The sequence below is a fragment of the Centruroides vittatus genome, unplaced genomic scaffold (assembly GCF_030686945.1).
Source record: "Centruroides vittatus isolate TY-2023 unplaced genomic scaffold, ASM3068694v2 contig_1758, whole genome shotgun sequence".
Classification (NCBI taxonomy): Eukaryota; Metazoa; Arthropoda; class Arachnida; order Scorpiones; family Buthidae; genus Centruroides; species Centruroides vittatus.
Window position 1 is genome coordinate 97,860 of NW_027121073.1, and position 22,409 is coordinate 120,268.

Sequence of the window (22,409 nt, forward strand, 5' to 3'; positions counted from 1 at the left end):
TTCCATCTTTTCAATATTTTCTTTATTTTACAAGATTTTCTTGAAAATATTACAACAAACTTGAATGTACCGGTACTTTAGTACAGAGCTCATTCATTTAAAAACTGTAAAAGTTATACAAGATATACTTTAAATTTTAAACAGCTTTAACATGTTAAAAGCTAACAATAAATCTTGACAAACTATAAACAATCAAAGTATACTTCAATTATAATATATTTGTTAAAATTCTTGGAAAAAGCCAAGTTTTTAAAATGTACAAAGTTTTTCCATAGACATTTTTTTTTTTTTATACAAAATGCATTGTCCTTTATGAAAATTATCAACAAGATAAGTGTTTTTAGTATTTGAACAATTTGTCAATCGATTGACAAATACATTTTTAAGTAACAAATTCTTATGAATGCCAAACAATATATCTTTTATTATAATAATATATATCATGTATAAAAATACGTTTTATTTTATTTGGTAATAAAATTCAAAGATTTTCAACTAGAAAAGCTGTTAATACTTTTTCCTCTCACTAATTTGTTCTTTTTTATATAGGAACACTAAAGGGAATGCAAAAAATGTTTATAATGCACATCACACTCAGGAAGAAAAAAAAGCAAATGATCAAGTTACCTCATATGATGATAATGTATAACTTTTGTTACATAGCAACTATGTTAAAAAATAAAAAAAACATATAAAATAAATTCTCGGTATGCTTGTATATTTATCACAATGACGAAAATATTATAATGTTCACACGTGCACGAAAAAATAAATAAATTTAAAATATGTTAGCTGATACTTATATCCTAAATGCTAAGTACAAAATGACTTTTAAAATTTTTAATACACAATTTATAAAATATGTACAATTTTATTTTAGTGACATGGATAAAGAAACAGTAACTTAAAACTCAAATAATATAGTCTCAAAAATACAGTACATAAAATTCTCTTCAAGAGAATAAATATATAAAACTAACTCTCTTGATTTTTACAAATGGAACCCTGAGATAATTTTGCATATTGGCTAGTAGTAGATGCTTCATAATCATTCTGGGAAGTCCTAACATCTATTAATAAAAACATTTATTTATTACAATAATGTATTTAATTAAAAAATATGACATCAATTAAGTTATAAATAGTTTTACCTTTATTGGAAAGCTTTGCTTCTGCTGAAGTATGTGACATCTGCAATTTATAAATAACAATGTATATCAATATACATTTCTTATACAAGAAATAAAATTTTATCATATTAGATTTATTAAAAATATGATGTTTATATGTGTATTATTTTAAAGTGTAATTTTAAAGTAAAGTGTAATTTAAGTAATTTTAAAGTAAAGTGTAATTAAAGTATAATTTTAAATAAGTGTAAAATAAAAATTTTTATTTTACACTTATTATTACTACTTTCTAATACATAGAAGAAGTTAGACCTAAGTGAACTTGGTTCTTTGTTTTAACTAAATAATTTTTACAAATTTAAATCCTCATTGATTGATGACATAAAGCAACACAGCATGTGTGTGATCTACCGAGGGAAAGATTGTCTCCCAGGAAGAATTTTATGGAAAACTGGCCCCTACATAGGTGTTAAACATGTAAAGAAAAACCTGAAAAATTCCACATGGCCAGCTCATTGGTAAGGCACAAACTAGGATTTTTCAATTCTGGTACTTGGACTCATTGAGTCTTTTCATTGTTACTCAGACTTGATACTTGATCTAAAACTTGACAAGCCCAAGTCTAAAGTTCATACATTTTAGTAGCATTAAATATAAATCATTGATTATTGATCAACAAGGAATTATTAGTAAAGATGTAAGAAAACGAAATGTAATTCATAAAGATAACCTCCTAGCTGTATTTTAGCTTTACTAATTTCTAAAGATAAAATATAAATTGTAGGCTTAGTGTAAAATGCAACTAGTTTAGTTTTGTTGTAATATATTGGCATTACAGCTTGCATAACAGAATTTTTAAGTCAATTTGAGGCTTTACAGTGAATAAAGTTAAAAGTAGTCCAAATCATAAAAAGAAATTGCATGCAGATTCAGAAAATAATCAAATGATTTTTAACAAATCTGTTGGCAACACTGTTTGCAAAATATGAATATGCATGTTATGTTCATTTATTTATTTTATAAATATTTAAGAAAAAGCAGATAGAAATCAAGTTTGAAAATTCTTCAAGGTGGTCTCAAAGTCAGAAGCTAAATGGCCAGATGGCCAAGGCACTTAAGGCATTGGCCTACTGATCTGGGACTTGAGATCAAGTCCAGGACAAACAATTCCCCAGAAATTTTTATATGGGCAGTCCACCCTTGTTAAGTTGGGTCCCATCCCTCACTACCCAACTGCCCCAACCCTTGATGGGTATGAAAATATGGTCTTCTTAGTGAAACAGGGTGAAAAAAGTAAAAAAATCTATAAGTTAAATATTATGCATATTTATAGTAAACTTTTTAAATATTTAGTTGAGTTATTTCTGTTTACGTGGCTAGAACCACTGAACACTGGTAACTGGTTGTAGGTTTGTGCATGATCAATGAGCTGGCCATATGGAGTTTTCCAGGTTTTCTTCATATTCTAATACCTAAGTAGGGGTCAATTTCTCACAGGAAATCCTCTTGGAATTCATCTCCCATTTGCAGTTCACTCATGTGTTGCATTGATGTATTCTATCCAACCAAACCAAATGATTTTTGTTTAAGATATCTTGTTTCATATAACAAGGTTCATTTTGGACACATTTGAAGTGTCTTGGAAAAGTTTTATTGCATAATTTGGTAGTTTCAATTAAAGAGATGTTTGCAAATCAGGATAAGAGTTTTAATTAATTAATTATATTTACTAAATGTAGAAAATCTCAATATATATGTCTAAATAAAGAGTAACTAAACTAGACAGAAATATTTTATTTGGGCTTCCTTATAAACACAGATTTCTTTTGTTTGAACATATCACAGATAACAAAGTTCAATAAACAGGAAGTGATATATAGTATTTAAACATAGAAATTTCGACTTGACTTGGTTTTGAGCTTGTCAAGACTCAAAATACTAAATTTTGCCAAACCCTAGCACAAACCAACAAATGATTCTCAGTGTTAACTTTTTACATCCAGGAATAACTTTTTGACAAATAGCTCTTACATTAGTTACTAACTTATAACCTCTCTCCATACTACTTCAATGTTTTCAAGAGTACTTCTTTTTATGCTAACATTTTTTCTAGATTTTTATCAACAATTCATCGTCATCATTTTTTTTCAATTTTCTGATTAAAAGTCTTATATAGTTAACATACTTTAAATGTTAAAATCACCCCTGGTTATAGGCTGAAGTCGTGAAGTCATACTAGATGATAAAAAAATTACTGATGTTTTGATACAAATCATTGTTTGCTGGGTGACTCAGGAAGATTGTCTAAAATTAACAAAGTTTTAAGTTTAAGATTTATTTAGTAAAATGAATTGCATGCCCATTCAAATTTAATCTCAATCAGGAAAGCTAAGTGTTTCAAAAGCTGTCAATGAAAAAATGTACAGGCAGAAATTATAAAATATTGTCAAATAATTACTTGGGAACTCATGATAATAGCAATGTATCACAAATAAGCATTGTTGAAACCCTTCAACTTCTTGGAATGGTTGAGATGATGATGTTTCGGTTACGCATGTGTTATATGAAAAAAACAAATTACATTGAATATCAAAAAGCACTGCACTGTTAAACTGTTTTAAAGAAAAAATACTAAGATCCTGATATTTCACATTTTGAGCTATAAAAAAAACCAAGCAGAAACTTTCATTTCGTGCAAAAAAATCACAAGAACTGAATTTTTTAAGCAATGATCAGGATTTTAGTATGATATCAGTATCTGCAATAACTCAAGAACTGTGTAAAAACCATAATAATCAGGGTTTCCTAGTATATAAAAAAATATCCTGTGTTAATACTCATAATCTATATATATAATCGAGACGAGTTGATAATAATAATAATAATCAGTGCAGAGCCGAAACAGCTAGGAGTTGAAAGTTGAAATTTGGTACACAGTTAGGGTACGTCATGAGAACGCACACTAAGAAGGGATTTTTCAAAATTCTTCCCCACAGGGTAGAGGGACAGTATTAAAGCTTCTAAATACATTACAGAGATGAGTTGATGATAATAAAAATCAGCGCAGAGCCAAAACGGTTAGGAGTTGGAAGTTGAAATTTGGTACACAGTTAGGGTACATCACGAGAATGCACACTAAGAAGGGATTTTTCGAAATTCCTCCCCATGGGGAGAGGGACAGGATTAAGGCTTAACACTTCCATCAACAATGGAAGTGTTAAGTAACAATGGCAATGCACATGTCAACAATGGAAGTGTTACGTAACAATGGAATTGTTAAGAGAAAGCGACGTGCAAGACGCAGATGCAGTTTTTTCGTTTTTGTGGAAAATCGAACATATTTTTAGACCCATTTAAAAATTCTGTAATTAGTCTGGAAACAGGAAGGACCCAATTCTTGCATTCTGTAAAAATGGGTAAGGTTGACTGTAACGTAATAATCTTCATTTTCACTAAAACGGTTAGGAGTTGAAAGTTGAAATTTGGTACACAGTTTGGGTACCAAATTTAAGTATGAAAGTGTTAAGTAACAATTGAGAACAAGAGAAAGTGACATGTAAGATTTACGGGCTCTGGAAAAAAGAAAAAAGAAAAAGAGTAATGTGTTAGAACATATTCGATTTTTAAATTTAAACAGATTACAGTAGAGCGTCGATAAGTGGAACGTTGGTAAGTGGAATGGCCGGAAAGTGGAACGATTTTCAGTCGGACTGTGTCATGCTGAATCGAATGTTTTTGATACTAAATTTACTTCTAAAGTATAATTTTCATGTTTTTTATATTCTTTAATATATTTATTTTGTTTGTACAAAATGCAGAAATAATTTTTAACGATACGATAGCCTCGATGATTATTATAAAAATTTTCGTTAGGCTTAAAATCGACCAAAATTCAACACGAAGCGACACGCAATGGAGAAAAATTTGAACATCGGACAGGTTAATGTATTTTTTCGTACAAAGTCGGAAACTGCAACAAATCATTAACTGGAAGGACCCCAGTCCCCAATTGGTTCCACTTATCGACGCTCTACTGTAGTTCAGTTTTTCTCGACTTTTCTTCTTTAGAACATTCGATGAAAATCAAATGATATAATCAGAATACGTGAAAATCAAACAATATTAGAACATTCGATTTTCAAATTTGACCTTTCTTTAGAAATACTTAGTTTGTTGATGAAATTAGTCTTTTTCTTTTGTGACTATAACTTAATCTTAATTATCGCTATCGTTACTTTTGCCCAAGCAACGCCGGGCCTACCTGCTAGTAATATATATTAGTTTCATAAATGATACATAAATCATTCACGAATATATTTAGAATGATATATCCATTGACAAAAATTACATATTTTGCATAAAACAGATTTTACTTTATCCTTTAAGGTAATTCATTAAGGATGAGAAATATAAAATTTGAATTATTCACAAATATTCTGCTTAAAAAATTTTATATTCTTTACAAAAAATTATTGTTAAGAAATGTCAACATAAAAAGAATTTCTACAGTATATTACTACTAATAATATTTAAAGACTAACAATATAAAAAGTTTATTTATAATGTAATACAAGTATATTTAATTACCTTTTTTAAGGGAGTTATTTTTAATGACTTTGTTCGTATAACAGGATTCTTTAAAATAGGTGTATTGGCAAACATATTTGTTGAACAACCGATTTCTGGAAAAAAAGTGTTTTCATACTGTATAAAAATATTAAAAAACTGCATTTATTTATTTATTTATTTATTATTTATATAAAACATAAAGAAAAAATGAATTATAAAAGCTACACACAATGTGATCAATTATACAGTATATGTTATAGAAATTATTCCAAATTTTTCAGATTTCAGATTAGATATTACTTGCAAAAAATCTAAAAAATTAGCCATTAACAGAATATATTTTTTTTAAAAACTGAATAATTTAATTTACAACTTTAAAATTGAAATGTGTATTTAAATGAGAATAGAACAATAACATTAACAAAATATGACCAATTCAAATATTTTACAAATAATCAAAACAAATTTAAGAATAAAAGTCCAAAATAATATGAAAAATTAACAGAATACTATATTCTACAGTCCTTTATGTCTCCACCTAGCTGTGATGGGGAGGCTTGGTAATCTGTGCTATAATATTTCAGTGGGGTGTTTCTCTAACTTGACTGGGTCTTCTCTAACTGGATCCTCTCTAACTGGGTCCTCTCTAACTGGGTCCAACTAAAAATGACACTTGTCAATCCAATTTGAGAGACTTGTACAGTACTGTACCTGAGTGAAATAATGGGTGCTAAAAACAATTCCTTTGGGGCACCAAAGCAACACTCCATTATAATTAGCCTTGAATCTAAATTGTGGGCTTTAAAGATGCTGATTTTACATTTCCTCTACTTTTATACCTGTACATGGATACTGCTGACTGACTTTCATATTACGTGTGAGAAGTCTGTTGGGAGTTCCCCCAATCAGTTCAAAGGATTTAATTGATATTTTATCTCCCACTCTTTTAGGAGTGTTGGTAGAGTCAGCAGGACACTAAAGAGGATAACCTCGTCAGGTCTATTTTCAAGATCTCCATTGATTCAGGTTCTTCCAAAACTACTAAGCAGAAGTGGTGGGTGCAGTGTATTTAGAGGCCCCTGTCACTTTTGCCATCTCTATTTCTTATGGCAGTATATATTTGGCCAGGAATGGGTCTCAATATGTTCCTTGGAGTCTGGTGAACTCCAATCAAGGAATGCAAAGTGGAGAAGGCAACAGAAGACAGTAAATGAGATGTCTTTGGATACCCCTGCCATCTATTTTTCCCTATCATTTCTGAGAATGGCAATCCATGGTTGGAGGAAGATCTAAGTGTTTGGGGCTTCAATCCAGAGTATCCTGTTTTTCTGCAGTAGATCTAAAACCAAAGCATCCAAAAGTGTCTATAGAACCTAAGAATGTTGATGATGCATAACTATGGGCCTAACCGAATGATGCATAACTAACCTGAACATCTGTATCTCTCCTGATTTGTCAAATCAGATTCAGGATTTTCTCTTAGAGAAGATTAACAAATCTGAAAGTCTGGATTTTCAGATTTGGTTTCTTCGGTTTGTTTCTTGAAACTTTTTCTTAGTGTCATTGAGATTGGCTTGCTTCTCTTTGAGAAGTGTTACTTGACATATGGAATGGCCTTTGATTGTGGGAAGGTCCTTTAACTGTTGTCAGGGTCTACTCTACGTCCAAGATGATGAAAGTATTGATGATGACCCCAGGCAAGAAACATGAGAATCATCCTCAGATTCTTAAAATACTGGAAACTCAGGTCTAGCAACTAACCACTGTAAGTTCCTGGACAGACTTTTTGATCAGTGCCTGGTTTTGTGACTGACTATAATGGCCAAATGTTCCTTAATTAGGGTTGCTTGAAGGTTTGAATCTCAGACCTTTTTTGGAATTCATCAGAATTTCTTTTAAGATCTTTATAATAAACCTCCCAGAAGGACAAGACTGTCATAGACGAAATTCTGCTCAAGCATTTCTAAAGTTTCTAGCAGTTCTAGATGCATAAAGATTTTTAGCTAAGGAATCTCACTCTAAACAGGATTTATTGATTCTTCTGAGAGTCCTCACCTCAGCTTGGAAAACTATTCTCTGTTTACTTGATGCTTGTGAGTTTCTGACACTTAGTAAGCTTTTATTCAGACCTAGTAGGGAATCTTGGACTTTGGCTAGATCATTTCTAGACAAAGCCAGATTATAGCCAATATCATTATAAAATGAATCACACAATTATTGATCATGATAATGTCATTAGTCATAAGAAATTTAAATAAAATAAATAAATTTTTAACAATTTCTTTTAAGTATAAATAAAATGCTTTAACTAAAGTTTCAATAAATACTATAAATGTAGCTGAGAATTACAAACTACAATCTGTAACTAAAATAGCTATCTTATAAATGTTAAATCTGAAAAATATTTATAAAAGATAACTTTACAAATATTTTTATAAAATATTTTCAAAGAAAAATGTTTTATTTACTAAAAATATATACCATAATAAAATTTCTTACTTGTAGAAACAGATTGAGTACAGTTAGACGTATCATTATTTGCATAGTTACTTTGAAGTCTTTGCTGGAAGTAAAATTTTTTATTAGGAGATTTTTTTAAAGCTTAAAGAATTTAGTATTTTAAAAATTTTCAATATACCTGAGAGGGAAAATTTAAAGATTTCAGAGCATCCGTAGATATCACAGGTTTTAATCCAACTAAAATTAAAAAATTATGACTATATAATTTAAATAATTAATTACATTTATTATACTAAATGTTAAATATAATTTTATTATGAGCTCTAATTTTATTTTAATATATGCAGGATTAAAACATGAATATAATAGTAATTACAGTAGAGAGTCGTTTATCTGAATCAATTGGGAACTGGGGTTGTTCGGATAACTGATTTTTCGGATAACCGATTATGTACGAAAAAATACATTAACCTGTCCGATGTTGAAATTTTTCTCCGTTGCGTGTCGCTTCGTGTTGAATTTTTCTCTGTTGCATGTCACTTCGTGTTGAATTTTCGTCGATTTTAAGCCTAACGAAAATTTTTATAATAATAATCGAGGCTATTGTATCGTTAAAAATTATTTCTTTATTTTGTACAAACAAAATAAATATATTGAAAAATATAAAAACATAAAAATTATACTTTAGAAGTAAATCTAGTATCAAAAAAGTTTGATTCAGCACGACAGTCCGACTGGAAAGCATTCGGATAACCAGTGTTTGGATAAACGACTCTACTGTATTTCTTACAATGTAAATCATCTAAGTACTACAAGACTGAATAAAAATTAATGAAGAGAGAAAATTAGCATAAATCAAACTAGGTGCAAAATCAAAGTATAAGTTCAAAAATTTTAATGTTTAGCAGATCAAGATTTCATCTTAAAAATATTTGTTTATATTATTTTTTGTATCAATTTCAAATATTGTTGTCATCATATTTGAGTAGTACGAAGAAACTTACATAAGAAACGAATCTGCAACATTGAAAATTTAATTATATTATCACTGGGTAACATAAACTTAAAAAATTTCTTGTTACTTTTTTTTAGGATAAATATCAGCTTTTGCTAAACCAACACCAATTTTCATTGAAAGTAACATCAAGTTTTTCTCTTCTTTCAATTGTTAAATTAAGAGTAAATTTTCCTGTTTGAATTTTACCATATTAAAAAATAAACACACTAATGAAAATCAAAATATTTGATTACAAGAATGCGGTGGGGAAAAATCTATAAATAATTATCTGAATGACTGAACAGAAGCCATATTTCTACGAAAATAGTGATTCAAATTTTCATCTGGGGAAGCATCAATCATCTTTAGAATTCTCTTTTTTGTATTAAATGAAAACAATGAGTATATAATTGACATGTATACATTACTTCACATATTTTTTATTTCAATTTTTGCCTAAATTTTTTAAATACAAGTAAGTTTAAAATACTTTATCTAAACTTTTTAAATTAGCATTTGTCTACATAATTTAAAAATATTTAGTTAAGTAAAAGCTTTAAACAATGTATAAAGATTTTTAAACTGTATCATTGTTCCAGATAAAACTGTCCATTTACTATGATATTGTAATCACTTATTACCATCAAGTTTGCTCTAATAAAGTTTCATTTCATTCGGCAGTCGTTGGTGTGTAACTTTTTGTCAACGTTTGTATATTTAAATTCTATTTTGAAACTCAACAAATATATGCTTACCTTCATCTAAACTTTTGGTAAATTTTTCCATTTCCGAAACACTTTTTAAAGTTGGACCGTGACGTTTTGATCTCGGTGGTGCAACTGGAAACATATCCATATCATCCATGGAACGTCTTTCGGGTTTCTTAATTATTTGATACAATTGTTTTGAACTTTCACTTAAATTATTAGACTTATTTTCAATTATTTTGTGTTTTTCATTTAAATTTCTTGTTTGGTTTTCATCATCATTTAATTTCTTTTCTAATTTGATTGACGTATCTGTAGATAATTTATTTTTGCGATATTTTGTGTTCCTTAAAACTGCAAACACACTTGCATCTGATGTTGAGTGTTTTAATTTATATAATTTACTTTTAAAATTATCTGCTGATTCTTGTTTTTCTACTTGTGGAATATTAAATTGATTACAATCAATATTTTCATAAACTGAATAAAGTTTTTTAGAATCTTGAGTAAATTTAGAAGATTCAAAATCTGAAATCTTATCATTATTTTCTTTCACACTTTCATTTGCTGTTCTTGAACTTAAATGATTAATATTTGGTAATGTTGTGGATTTAGATAATTGGTTTACATTTGATTCAACGTTATGAATATCATTAATTTTTCTATTTATATAATTTGATTTATCTGGACAATTTACTTCAGAATTATACAAATGACAGTCTGTAGTGTCCTGTTTCAATTTTCTACGAGGTGGAGCAGATGGCTGAATCTTTTGAGAAGTTTCTAATGATGAACTAATAGACTTTTCTGTAACAGAGGTTTCAGGCTTTGAAGATTTAAATGGACGATTTGTCAATACATTCAAAATACTGTTCAGTTCACAAACAACTTTATTCACAGATGTTTCTTTAAATTTAGTAAAATCGGATACTGAATTTTTCACATTAAACTGTTTTGGGAAGATATTTGAAGAAGATTTTGATTTAGTTATTTGTTTATCTGATGTTAATGATCTAGGTTTCGGCTGAGGTTTTTCTTTATGCTCTGCAGACTTTTCTTGAAATAATTCAAAATTCTCCTGTTGTTTTAATATATCTTTATTAGATGAGAACTTCTTATCTAAATTACTATTGTCAAATTGACTATCATCTTTGCCCTTTTGAGGCCATATTGTTTCATAACCTTTAAGTTTTTTTGGAGGATTTACTTTTTTGTATTCCTTTAATTTTCCTTTGAAATCTGAAGAAAGAATTCCTTTCTCCTCTTTAACATTTTGTTCAGTATTATTTGCCATTTGTTGTTCATTTGCAAAAGACTGCCGAGATGTGAGATCAATTATTGCACCTCTTGGATGTTGCTGTAAGGAATTTTCAATTTGTTCAATATTTTTTTTCGTTGTTGGATTTACATTCATGTATAAATCAGTTTTTTCTTCATTTAGATTGTATAACATTGATTTTTTCAAATCTTTAGTTTCTACAAGAGGTCCATTTTTCATTTTAATTACATTTGCATATGCTGCAACATGCTCTTTATGATCTACATTTCCTGTACTACTTTTCATATTTAAATTCTGAGAGTTTTCATTTAAATACCAACTAGTACTATTTTTTGGTTTGTCATTTTTCTTTTTTGGTGGAAGGGGTGGTTGTTGATTAAGAAAAGAATCACGATTTGATTCAGTCATATTTTGAGATAGAGTATCGATATTTTCCTGCTGAGCTCTTACTATATTTTGACAAGACTGTAACTCTGAATCACTATTTACATCATTCATATTACTATTTTCAATGTCATTATCACTTTCTTTTTTGAAATACCATTTAGTTGTAGCTTCTAATTTATCAGTGGACATTTGTTTTTCATTATGATTAGATTCTTGACAGGAATTAAAAGATATATTTTGAAGCTTGTTTTTATTTGCTTCTGGTAGATTAACAGCACTTGTTTGATATAATTTATTTGATTCTTTTCCCTTTGAACAATCAGATATCAAAGAACTTTGTTCATTATTATTACATTCTTTAATAGTACATCTTTCTTTTAAAATATTTTGTGGGAAATTATCTTTTCTGTTAACATCTTTATATAGAAGTGAATTTTGTTCATACCACTGTGTTTGATTGATATTTTGTTCACCTGAAATAATGGAAGACATCAGAGAAGAAATATCCAAACATCCAACTTCAGCATTTTCTGAATTTCTTCTATTTATTTCAGTCGTAGAGTTTTTGTCTAAATGTAAATGATCCCCAGAATTCAAAGAAAGATTTAGATCTGAATATGGATTTTTTGAATCATCATACCATTGAGATTTACTTTCATTAGCATTTGAGAATGGCTCACGAACTTCCATTGGCAAAGCAGTAGTTTCTGTGCTTTCATTATATTTATAAGCATTTAATTTACTATTGTGTATTTTTTTATGTTCTTCATATGAAGGAACATGAAATATTTTTGAAACTTTGTTAAACAATGTTGGTTTTAAAACTGTTTTCTCATTAGAATATAAAAATTCAGATTTATTTGAATGGATGTGATGACTATGACTTCTAGAGAGTGGATGACTTTGTTTTTGTTTAGACTTACGAGTATTTTCGTCAATTATTATAGGTTTTTCAAAAAGTGCTTTTAATTTTGCAATACTAGGTTTCTGAGCTACAGCAGATTTTTCATTTTCAGAAGATTGATTAGCCAAATCATCATATTCGCAATTTTTAGATTCAAGGAAAGTATTGTTAGTATTATTGCAATTTTCTTTACCTTTTAAACCAGTTTCAACATCTTGCTTTTCATCAACACACTGAAAATTACTTATACAAATACTTGAACATCTTTCTTGTTTAAAATTCAAATGATCATGTTCAGGTTCAAATATTTTACCAACTCGTCTTCCAGCAAGAATCTTTTTAAATTCTTGAGATTTCTTATTGATTCCTGAATTAGATAATTCTGTCATATAGTCTAGAGATTTTGAAAACTTTTCATTATTTTCATACTTATTTGTATTTTCATAATTCTCAGCATTGTTTTCTTTTAATTTGTTTTCAATACAATGGTTAACATTTTGTTGGTTTTGTAATGATTCAAGTTCATTACCTGATATTTCTTGACTACAAGTATCAATAAATTCTATTGCTTCTTCACTATCTTTTTGTTTTTTCATTAATGCTTCTTCTATGCCTCCTTTCTCATAATCAATTCTTTCTTTCAAATAATTTATCTTATAATCTATAGTTTGTTCAACAGTTTTAATTTCATTTATTAAATCACTATTCTTAGGATTTAATGAATCTAAATCATTATTATTAACAGTTTCTAGTTTCTCTTGAATATATTTATCACTTCTGTCATTAAATGAAGAATGTATCATATTTTTTGTTTCAATCTCTTCCGATACATGATTGTTATTCTGTAAAATCTGATCAAATCTTAAAATTTCTTTACTATTATTGTTTGATATTAAATTTTCAGAATTTTCAGAATTCTTTTCTTCCAGCAATCTTTCAATTTCAGAAAAAGATTGCTCACATTCTGTTACTAAACAAATATAGCGCTGTCTACTAGCTAATGCCGATTCACTTGTTAAATTATGTAATACAGTATCTCTTTCAAATATATTTACAGGATTTTGATCTGACATTTCATTAAAGTATTCTTCAGTTATTTCATTATTGCCATCATTTGTGTTTTCTATTGTCTGAACTGTTTTTGATGATACATCTTTATTTGATTTAGCCTTATCATCTAATTTTTCAGTTGCTTGTCTGTTGTCATCATTAAGTATTTGAAGAAATATTTCTTCAATGTCATTAGTTTTATAGGTCAAATTATTGCAGTTGTTTTCAGAAGATTTATCTTCTTTTTCGCATGGAAAACAGAAAGATGGATTGATTTCAGTTTCTGTATTTGTAAAATTGTTTCTATTACTGTCTAATTCGTTTCAATTGCATGGTAACCACATTCATTAATATTACTTGATGTATTTTTATTTTTCTTTGAATCTACGAAAATTTTATCATCATTGTATGTTATAGTAGTTGAAACTGATAAATTATCTGTGAATGATTTACTTGGATTAAGAGGCAATGAAATTGTAAAATTTACATTCTGATCACAATTATAATCATTTATGCTGTAATTTATATTGTTTGCTGTTTCATTCCCAACATCAAAACTTTCATAATTTGTATTTTCTAAGTCATCATTTGTAATTGTTGCATCAGATTCTTCACCCAAAGAACTTTCTATGGTTTCTTTCTTAAAATCTATAAATAAAATAATTTATTTTTAATATTCAAAACATTTAAGAAACAATTATTTAATAATCTGAAAATGCTATTTACAGTAAATCTAATTTTATTCAGTTACTAATATTTGTTCATCTAAAGATTAATACTAAAAAACAATTTAAAAATAATGACAACTTTATTAAACATGTCTACTTATTATATATTGTATATAATACTATGAATGTCATTTTAATATTTTGATTTTTTTTTAAATTCTTTCTACGTAAAAAGCGTATTTTGCTATTTATATACAATTGATACACAATTATTATGCATATTCTTTCTATTTTCAGATTTTTTGATTATTACACACACAAGAAATACAATAAATTTATTAATAGTGATACCTCAGCTTTCATTGATAATTCGGCTGAAAACAATCAGCGAAATTTAAAACCGACGAAAATCAAGGCAATTATTTCCATATGAATTAATGAAAATCCAATTAATTCATTCTAGACACTCCAAAATACATACCAAAAACATTTTATAGAGAATAAATATAGTGTTCAATACTAAAAACAATAAGAGATTAATATAAAAGCTGCTGATTTCAGCAATTTTAATGTCACTCTTGTATTTTTCAATGATTTTCTTCTTTGACTTCAAACATGTTCCAGGCCTTTTTCTTCGAAGGACTGCTGGCAATGTCTAATGGGTCCTATGACGGAGCAAAAAGGAAAGGAAAGTAATGGAATTGTTAGGCTAGAGGCACGAGATAATAATGCCACACTGAGCAGGAAAACATTGTCCTTTGTTTTTGCAAAATTAGCAGGCAGTGATGTGGGCACACCGACAAAATCTGAGACAAATTTTTCACAGAATAAAAACAAAGAAAACCGAGGTATTACTGTACCAAGCAAACTGCTGACTATTCATCAGAATGTAACAAAGCTAATTTAACATTTACTGATAAAGAAATTTGCCTATAGATAGACAGTTAGGCTGCCATCTAATAATAAATTTAATAATTCAAAATAGATTTAATTTAAATTTAAATTTACAATATTCTGGAAGAAAAAATTGGCCATGAGCAGGACTTATATCTGTGACTCCTACTTACTGTGCAGATGCATTGCCAGTTATGCTACAAGGACCCTCAATTTATCTTCATTTTCAGAGTTATTACTATCCTTTAGATACAACAATATTGGTCACTCAAATGGATCATACAGGAGTCTAAGTACTGCAATGTTGGCAATGCATTTGCACAGCAGAAAAAGTTGTAAATTTGAGTCCTGCTCTAGGCCAATCTTTTCTTCCAGAATAATGTAAATTAAAATTAAATCTATTTTTAATTATTAAATTTATCATTAGACAGCAATATAACTACCTAGCTATAGCTGAACTACTTTATATTTTATCATTAAATTAGCCTTGTTACAGCACAATGAATAATCCGGCAGTTCATTTGGCATTAGTAATTGAATTGGGTTGATGTATATGTTATAATAATTCTATTGTATTCTTTGTACTGTATATGCAATAATCTAATATCAGAGAAACAAAATAACAATTGAAAAATTAAAAAACACATTTCAGACTTAAAGCAAAATAGAATAAATTTTATCGTTCACGATCATTATGACATATGATTGTAATATTGATAGGAATAATGTTAATGTTAAAATCTTGGATTACAAAGCTGATACATATTGCCAAGTGGCCAGATGGCCAAGCGGTCAAGGTTAGCAGCCTGCCAGAGCGACAGGCTGCTAGCCTTGACCGCTAGTTAAAAATACTTTATTTCTTTAAGGAGGAAAAGAACTTTATTTTTAACTATTTTCAGGTGAAAATAATGATGTTTTGACTTTTGACTAAGATCTCCTCTATTTGCTAATCAGAAACTACACAATATAAACAGTATAATAAGTCCTATTAATGAACAAGGTCCAAGTAGACAAGATACACAGACAAATTATAATCAATTGAATATGAATTAAAGCCTTAAAAATTTTTCAACAAAAAATTTTTTAAATGAAGATAACTAAAAACTAATTTTTATACCATTTTAATATCAAAAAACAATAGATAACCACTGTATAAATGATAAATTACCCATAGGATAATCTTGCTTTTTCATTTCAAACGAATTTTCATTTTCTTCATTCATTACTTCATGTGAATTTAAAATCTGAAAGAATTCTCAATTAAAAACTTGAGATTATTATTAATTTTCTTATTCCAAAATATACCTCTGTATCTTTTAGCAATGGATGGCCATTTTCATCTAAATTTTCATAAATATGATTATCAATTAACTCAAGTTGGTGTTCAAACAGTGCAGCTACTGCTCTATGTACTAAGATATATTGTTCCTTCAAAAAAGAAAAAAAAAGTTATTAATGGAATCAAAAAATATATCAAAATTTAGTATACTGCTAACGATTTCATACCTTTGTTTGAACCATTGCAATCCTTTGTTTTCGCATTTTCGATATAATTTCATATAAATTAAAAAATTCAGTCAGCTTCTGTATATAAATAAAAAAAAATCATTTCAAAATTTTTCAAAAAGATATTCATTTGAATATGGTTAAATTTTACATAATAATTTTATTTTAAAATAAAATAAAAATCCAAAAATGGTTCAAAATTTAATAATTTCAAATATACAGTAGTTAGTGGCCATAGAAATCATATCACTTGTATTACATGCCAAAAAGTATTCAATAATACAAATATAACCATCTTAAACCCAATAGTTATGTATTAAAGCCAAATGATTGTCAGATTATATTAGGCTATACTACTACTACTAAGTAAATGTTAAATAATTTGGCACTAGAGGTAGGCATTAGGTGCAGTCTCTTGCTAAATTTAATAATAATATTTTACCATAATAACTTATGTAGTACAAGAAGAAATGAAGACAACTACAACAAAAACTGAAATTTATTAGATATATTGCTCCACTGAACTTACATAAGTATTATTTCTTATCTTACAGTATTTTGCCAATACTGTTAATTAACACTGTTGCAAGAGCTTTCCATTCACAGTTATGGAAGTAAAATAGAAGAGTGTTCACAGCATTCAGTAGTACTGAAAAATAATATAAACAGTTTTTTTTCTCATTGAGAAGGATTCTAATTCTTCATATGGCCATCTTGAACCTTAATAACAGCTTTTCAGCACTCTAGCATAGAGTGAGTTTCTTAGAAGCATTCTATAATAAGCTTGTAATGTCAAACTTCTATAATGCACTCCTGCAGTTGCTGTTAAATTTCAGGCCTCTTTGTAATTTTTGTATTTGTAATATGCCAGCCTTACATTTCTACCAGCTTACCATGCTTACCAATATCTAGCCAGCCTTAGGCATCTAATCTGAACCTCTTGTAGGAAATTTTTACTTAAACAATTTGTGTCAGTTAAAACAACAATTATGATAACAAACTATAAAGAAAAGATACATTTATACTTTAGTCACTATGTTAGCAAGATGACATGGTGCAGTGTTATCTTGGAAAATGCAAGATTTCATGCTACAAATTTGTTTCTTGCTTGCTGGAATTAGCTTGTCAAATAAAATGTTTTTGTTGTACTCTGCATTCACACAACCATTTATAAAAAGAGTAGTCTGCCAACATATTTAGTGACTATGTATTCCAATACTGTTTAGTTCACTGGAAACTTTACTGTTTTCATCAAGCAATCTGTGTTACAAGAATCATTTTTTCTACACCTAGGAAGAAAGTTTTTTGTCAGATTCATGCAGGTTAAATTTAAATTTATCTAAAAACATAACAGAATATCATATATCATGCAGACTGGAGTGTTGAAATTTAGCCCAAATAAGCCATTATTGATAAGTAAAAATGTCTGCATATTTTACTCATCAGTAACAACAACTTATGTGAAAGTTAGACTCATTAGATTTGAGTCTACTCTTGCTTTTACACCTCTACTCTTATCCTTTATCTTATCCCTTTACTTTCAATATGGTCTAGTAGTATGTTCTTGAAGGCTGAAACATCTCAACATCTTATCCTGGCACAGTATAGTCACACATTTACTCCTGATTATTCAGCTTTTCTTTCAATTTTGTCATGTCCATCTCTCCTTTGTAACAAACACAATTATTGATTAATGACAATGCACTATCTGTGCTATTTCATGAGAGAATAAACCTTTACCATTCGAAGTAACAATCAGACATTTTATATGGTAAAACTGTCAAAATTTTCAGTAGACTTTGTCAGCCAATTAAGTGTTCTCATGCTTATGATGTTATATACAATACAATTTTTCATCATACATGATTTCTTGGAGATCTGCAGTAAAATTATGCTTTAATTTTAAAAAATACACTGATTCCCATGTTTGTAAATAATTGGACCAACTAATTCTTCATGAACATCAAATGCTCAAACTTAGGTGGTTCCATTTCCAATGTTAAATTTGTAATTTGTTCCAAGACTATGTATTACTGCTGTTTAAAAAATTTTATTAAAAAATTAGTGTTTTTATTAAATAAATATGCTGTGCAATGGTTTATAGTGCTGAAAATTTTACTTTAGCCAAAAGAAAAAAATAAACAAAACAGTAACATAACGTATGAGATACATCATATGTAAGAGTGAGAGAAGTGATCTTTTAGCATTGTGCATGCTCAAATGTCCAGTTCACACAGGCACCAACTCCAGTTTACAGTAGAACTTAATCTGCCATTTCCCAAAAGGTCAAAAACCTTTCACAAAAGTTTAAATTTTAGTGAATAAACTGTCTACAGAAACGTTCCTAGATAAATTCCTGTTGGAAATTACTTGTTAGAAATTATGTACAGAAATGTGGCATAAGATTGAGAAAGACAAAACATTCCTGGATAACATTATTTTCAGTGATGATTTAACCTTTCAACTCAATGATAAAGTGAACATAGAATTTGGGGCTTTGAAAATCCACAATCATTTGAGAAATATGTTCAGTGCAGTTCAAAAGTAAGGGTGTTTGTGCTTGTGACAAAAAAAAACCCTTTCTTTTTCCATGAGAAAACTATTGACTATACTGTGTATCTGAAAATGTTAGAAAATTTTCTCATTCCATAGTTAAACAACTATGACACCAAACGACACACACTTTCAGCAAGACAGTGCATCATTCCATTACTGCACAAATATCCAGGATTTCCTCAAACATTTCTCAGATTGGTATTTGTCAAGCAGGATTGATAACATGGCCAACTTATTTCCTAGATTTAACACCTCTTGATTTTTTTTTCTAGGATTTCATTGAAGATCCAGTGTTTATGTCATCCTTGCATATAAATCTTGCTGATCTCAAAGCTTGAATCATCATTACAGTTACTGAAGTGATATTGCTTCAAGTTAGGCAAAAAACTGAATTTAGTTGGGATGTTTATTGTATTACCAATAAACTTCAAATTTAATCAAACTTACAAACATACTATTCAAAGTAGAACTTAATGTCTTTTTCTATTAGTTAATGATTTCACTGATTTTGTAAGTCTTCTGATTTGAAACAATATTCATATTCCTATTGCAATCTTTTAGTTAATAATTTTTATGGATAGTAAACAAATATGAAAAAATAATGAATTGGTCTTAGAAAGTACTCTCATGAGTTATTATTCTGTTTTGCTTTACAAGTCCATGCCAAGAATGTATAAATCTCATAAAGCTTGAATCATTATCTGTGAATAATATATTGAACAAATTTATAATGAATCTAAACACAATAATGTAAAGTTTGGAAAAGTTGAGCACTATAGAGAATATACAAAAAACTAATTAAAATGAATGGGGTCTAATTTGAACTGTCAGCAAGTTATGAATGTAACACATTTAGATATTATTTCATGTTCAGTTTTTAATCTTCCTATGCTGTGGGCTTGTAACTTGTTACATGCCATTAAAAACTGTTCTACTTGTCACAAGTTATCAATCTATGTTATATACCATCATCTACTTTTTATTTAATTCTTTATGTTGTCATATTTAATAAAAGTAAATTTTATTGATAAAATTTAAATAATATAGGGCATAAAATATTGTTTAAAATATTATTTTTCATAAAAGTTCTTAAAGAAAAATATTCATAAAAGTTTGGAAAGCTTTGGAATTTAGTTCAAAGCTTTCCAAGTAATTATAATTACTACAGGAAGTCATGAAGTAAGCTAAATAGTTGAGGTTTCAAAGGTATCTGTCTGCTATTCTGAGCAACCTGGGTTCATATTTAAACTAGCTCAAGAGTCTCAGAAATTTCTGATAGTTGATTTTGTTTGGATTTATCATGCCCCATTCCTTATTTGCTGGTCCATTAAGGTATTAGCCAAACTTCTAGTGAACATCTTAATAGGCTCTTTTATTGCAGCAGTCACCAACTGGTAGTCCGTGGATCACTGTTGGTCCACAAGAAAATTTTGATGCTCTGTGGAGAAATTTGGACATTGATTAACACAAGATTATGCGAAGTATTATGAAAGAAATGCAAAATGCTTGGTTGCTTATTCTCATTCATTGAAGGTTTTTATTTGAGTCCAAAACCAACACAAAATGACTTATCAATAAATAATAATGTCAATAAATCAATAAGTAATGTCTTGAGTGCAATTGTTGTCCTTCATGGAAAAGAGCAAAAGATCCATAAACTTATTTCAAACAAGCAGCAACAAATTTGATAAAAATTGCCAGGACAAATATGACATATATTTTTCTGTTTGACTATACATACATAGATGAGTCTTCATTTGTTTTTTTTTTTGTCTCTTTACATGCTGTACAAGGCAATAACAATTCCAATTCTATGTATGTATAGTCGAATAGAAAAATATTTTTTTTTGTATATGTCATATTTGTCCTGGCAATTTTTGTCAAATGTAATTATTAATTTTAATTGTGATGTGCTACCGCTAGAAGACTTTTGTAACTATTTTACATTTTGCAGTGAATGGTAGCCTACAAAGAAAGGTCGACTTCGCTGGTGGAATTGTTATTGCCTCATACAGCGTGTGAAGAGACAAAAAAAAATGAAGACTCATCTATGTATGTATAGTCAAATATATAGATATATAAAAAAAAGCAGCAACAAACTTTACACTAATTTGCTGTAATTAAACAAGTGAATTTCATATTAATAAAGTAAACTAAAATGTAATTATAAATTCAATAATTCAATATGAATAAAATAAAAGCATTGGTAATGAAACTTTAGTTTGTTTCCTGTCATTTGTTTGCCATTTTGACCTATAAGGTCCTCGAAGTCGGAAGTAGATCGAGTATTGTTTTACTTGCTTTTAACTGAAAATAATTTTTTTTTGTTTTTAGTAGTTGATAAAATGTAATGTTTGTGATCATTATTCTATAGATGTTTATATCATTTAAAAAACTTAATGATAGTGGTCCATGGAATTCAAAATTGTAAGTTTAGTGGTTCGTGAGGTCAGAAAAGTTGACGACCATTGTTTTATTGACTCAGAATAGAAAGAAAGAAAAGAAAAACCAATTAATTTTCTATCAATTAAGGTTTTTGAAATTGATTTTTGCAAAACTCCTATTTCTTCAAATAATATCAATCATATAACATTATTTAATGATACTGTTGTAATTACCATGAAATAACTTTTTCTGTCATACTATTAACAATTCAAAATTTTATGTTAAATTATGTTAAAAATTAAATAAAATTTTATTAAAAATCAAAATTATTTTGTTAAAAATATTACTTACTCCCATTTTCATTAGTCTCCAAACATAATCTATTGAACAAATTGTTCCTGTTCGACCGCAGCCAGCACTAAGAGTTAAATATAATTTATTAATTAATAAGAAAAAAACATACAATAAACAATGATGTGTAATGACATAAATATATTAAGTCCTACTAAAAATAACAGAAAAAAATGTATTTTTAATTAAACAGAGTCATTGTAAATTTAATTAAACAGGGTAATTTCAATATCAAATATCTTGGATAATAATCAACTAATCTCTTTGATTATTGTGTCGACTGAGTAAAAATATTGAATTTTCCTTTTGGTCATTAAGTATGCACAACAGCAATCCCTGATACCATCTCAGTCAATATAATGGCAACCATGCAATAGAAAACACATTTTGTGCTGTGGTATGTTAAATAATGCCAGAACAATGCTATAATAAGCAAAATCACTATCAACATACTTGTGGTCAAGATGCACCTACAGACAAAACTATAATTCAATGATTTACTCAGTTCAAAGAAATTGAAAGTGTGTATATTGAACAATTGCTATTCCAACCTCATAGATCAAAAG

At 28.4% G+C, this 22,409-nt stretch overlaps 2 protein-coding genes across 2 annotated transcripts in view; both read right to left on the reverse strand.

The window, feature by feature from the left end:
• LOC136969190 (putative leucine-rich repeat-containing protein DDB_G0290503) lies at positions 1-13,797 on the reverse strand. The gene is made up of 6 exons (XM_067263284.1): positions 9,912-13,797; positions 8,338-8,396; positions 8,199-8,262; positions 5,718-5,812; positions 1,152-1,191; positions 1-1,070 (listed from the first exon to the last, which is right to left on the reverse strand). Exons 1-6 carry the CDS (start codon positions 13,504-13,506, stop codon positions 976-978), a joined length of 3,948 nt encoding a protein of 1,315 aa, XP_067119385.1. The 5' UTR covers positions 13,507-13,797; the 3' UTR covers positions 1-975.
• Positions 13,797-22,409, reverse strand: part of LOC136969191 (tyrosine-protein phosphatase non-receptor type 12-like) — a 27,216-nt gene continuing 18,603 nt past the window's right edge. Inside the window, exons 7-11 of the mRNA XM_067263285.1 lie at positions 21,844-21,910; positions 16,552-16,629; positions 16,351-16,473; positions 16,214-16,289; positions 13,797-14,131 (exon numbers count right to left, since the gene is read on the reverse strand). Of these exons, the coding sequence (XP_067119386.1) occupies positions 13,797-14,131; positions 16,214-16,289; positions 16,351-16,473; positions 16,552-16,629; positions 21,844-21,910 (679 nt within the window). The remainder of the gene's footprint in view (positions 14,132-16,213; positions 16,290-16,350; positions 16,474-16,551; positions 16,630-21,843; positions 21,911-22,409) is intronic.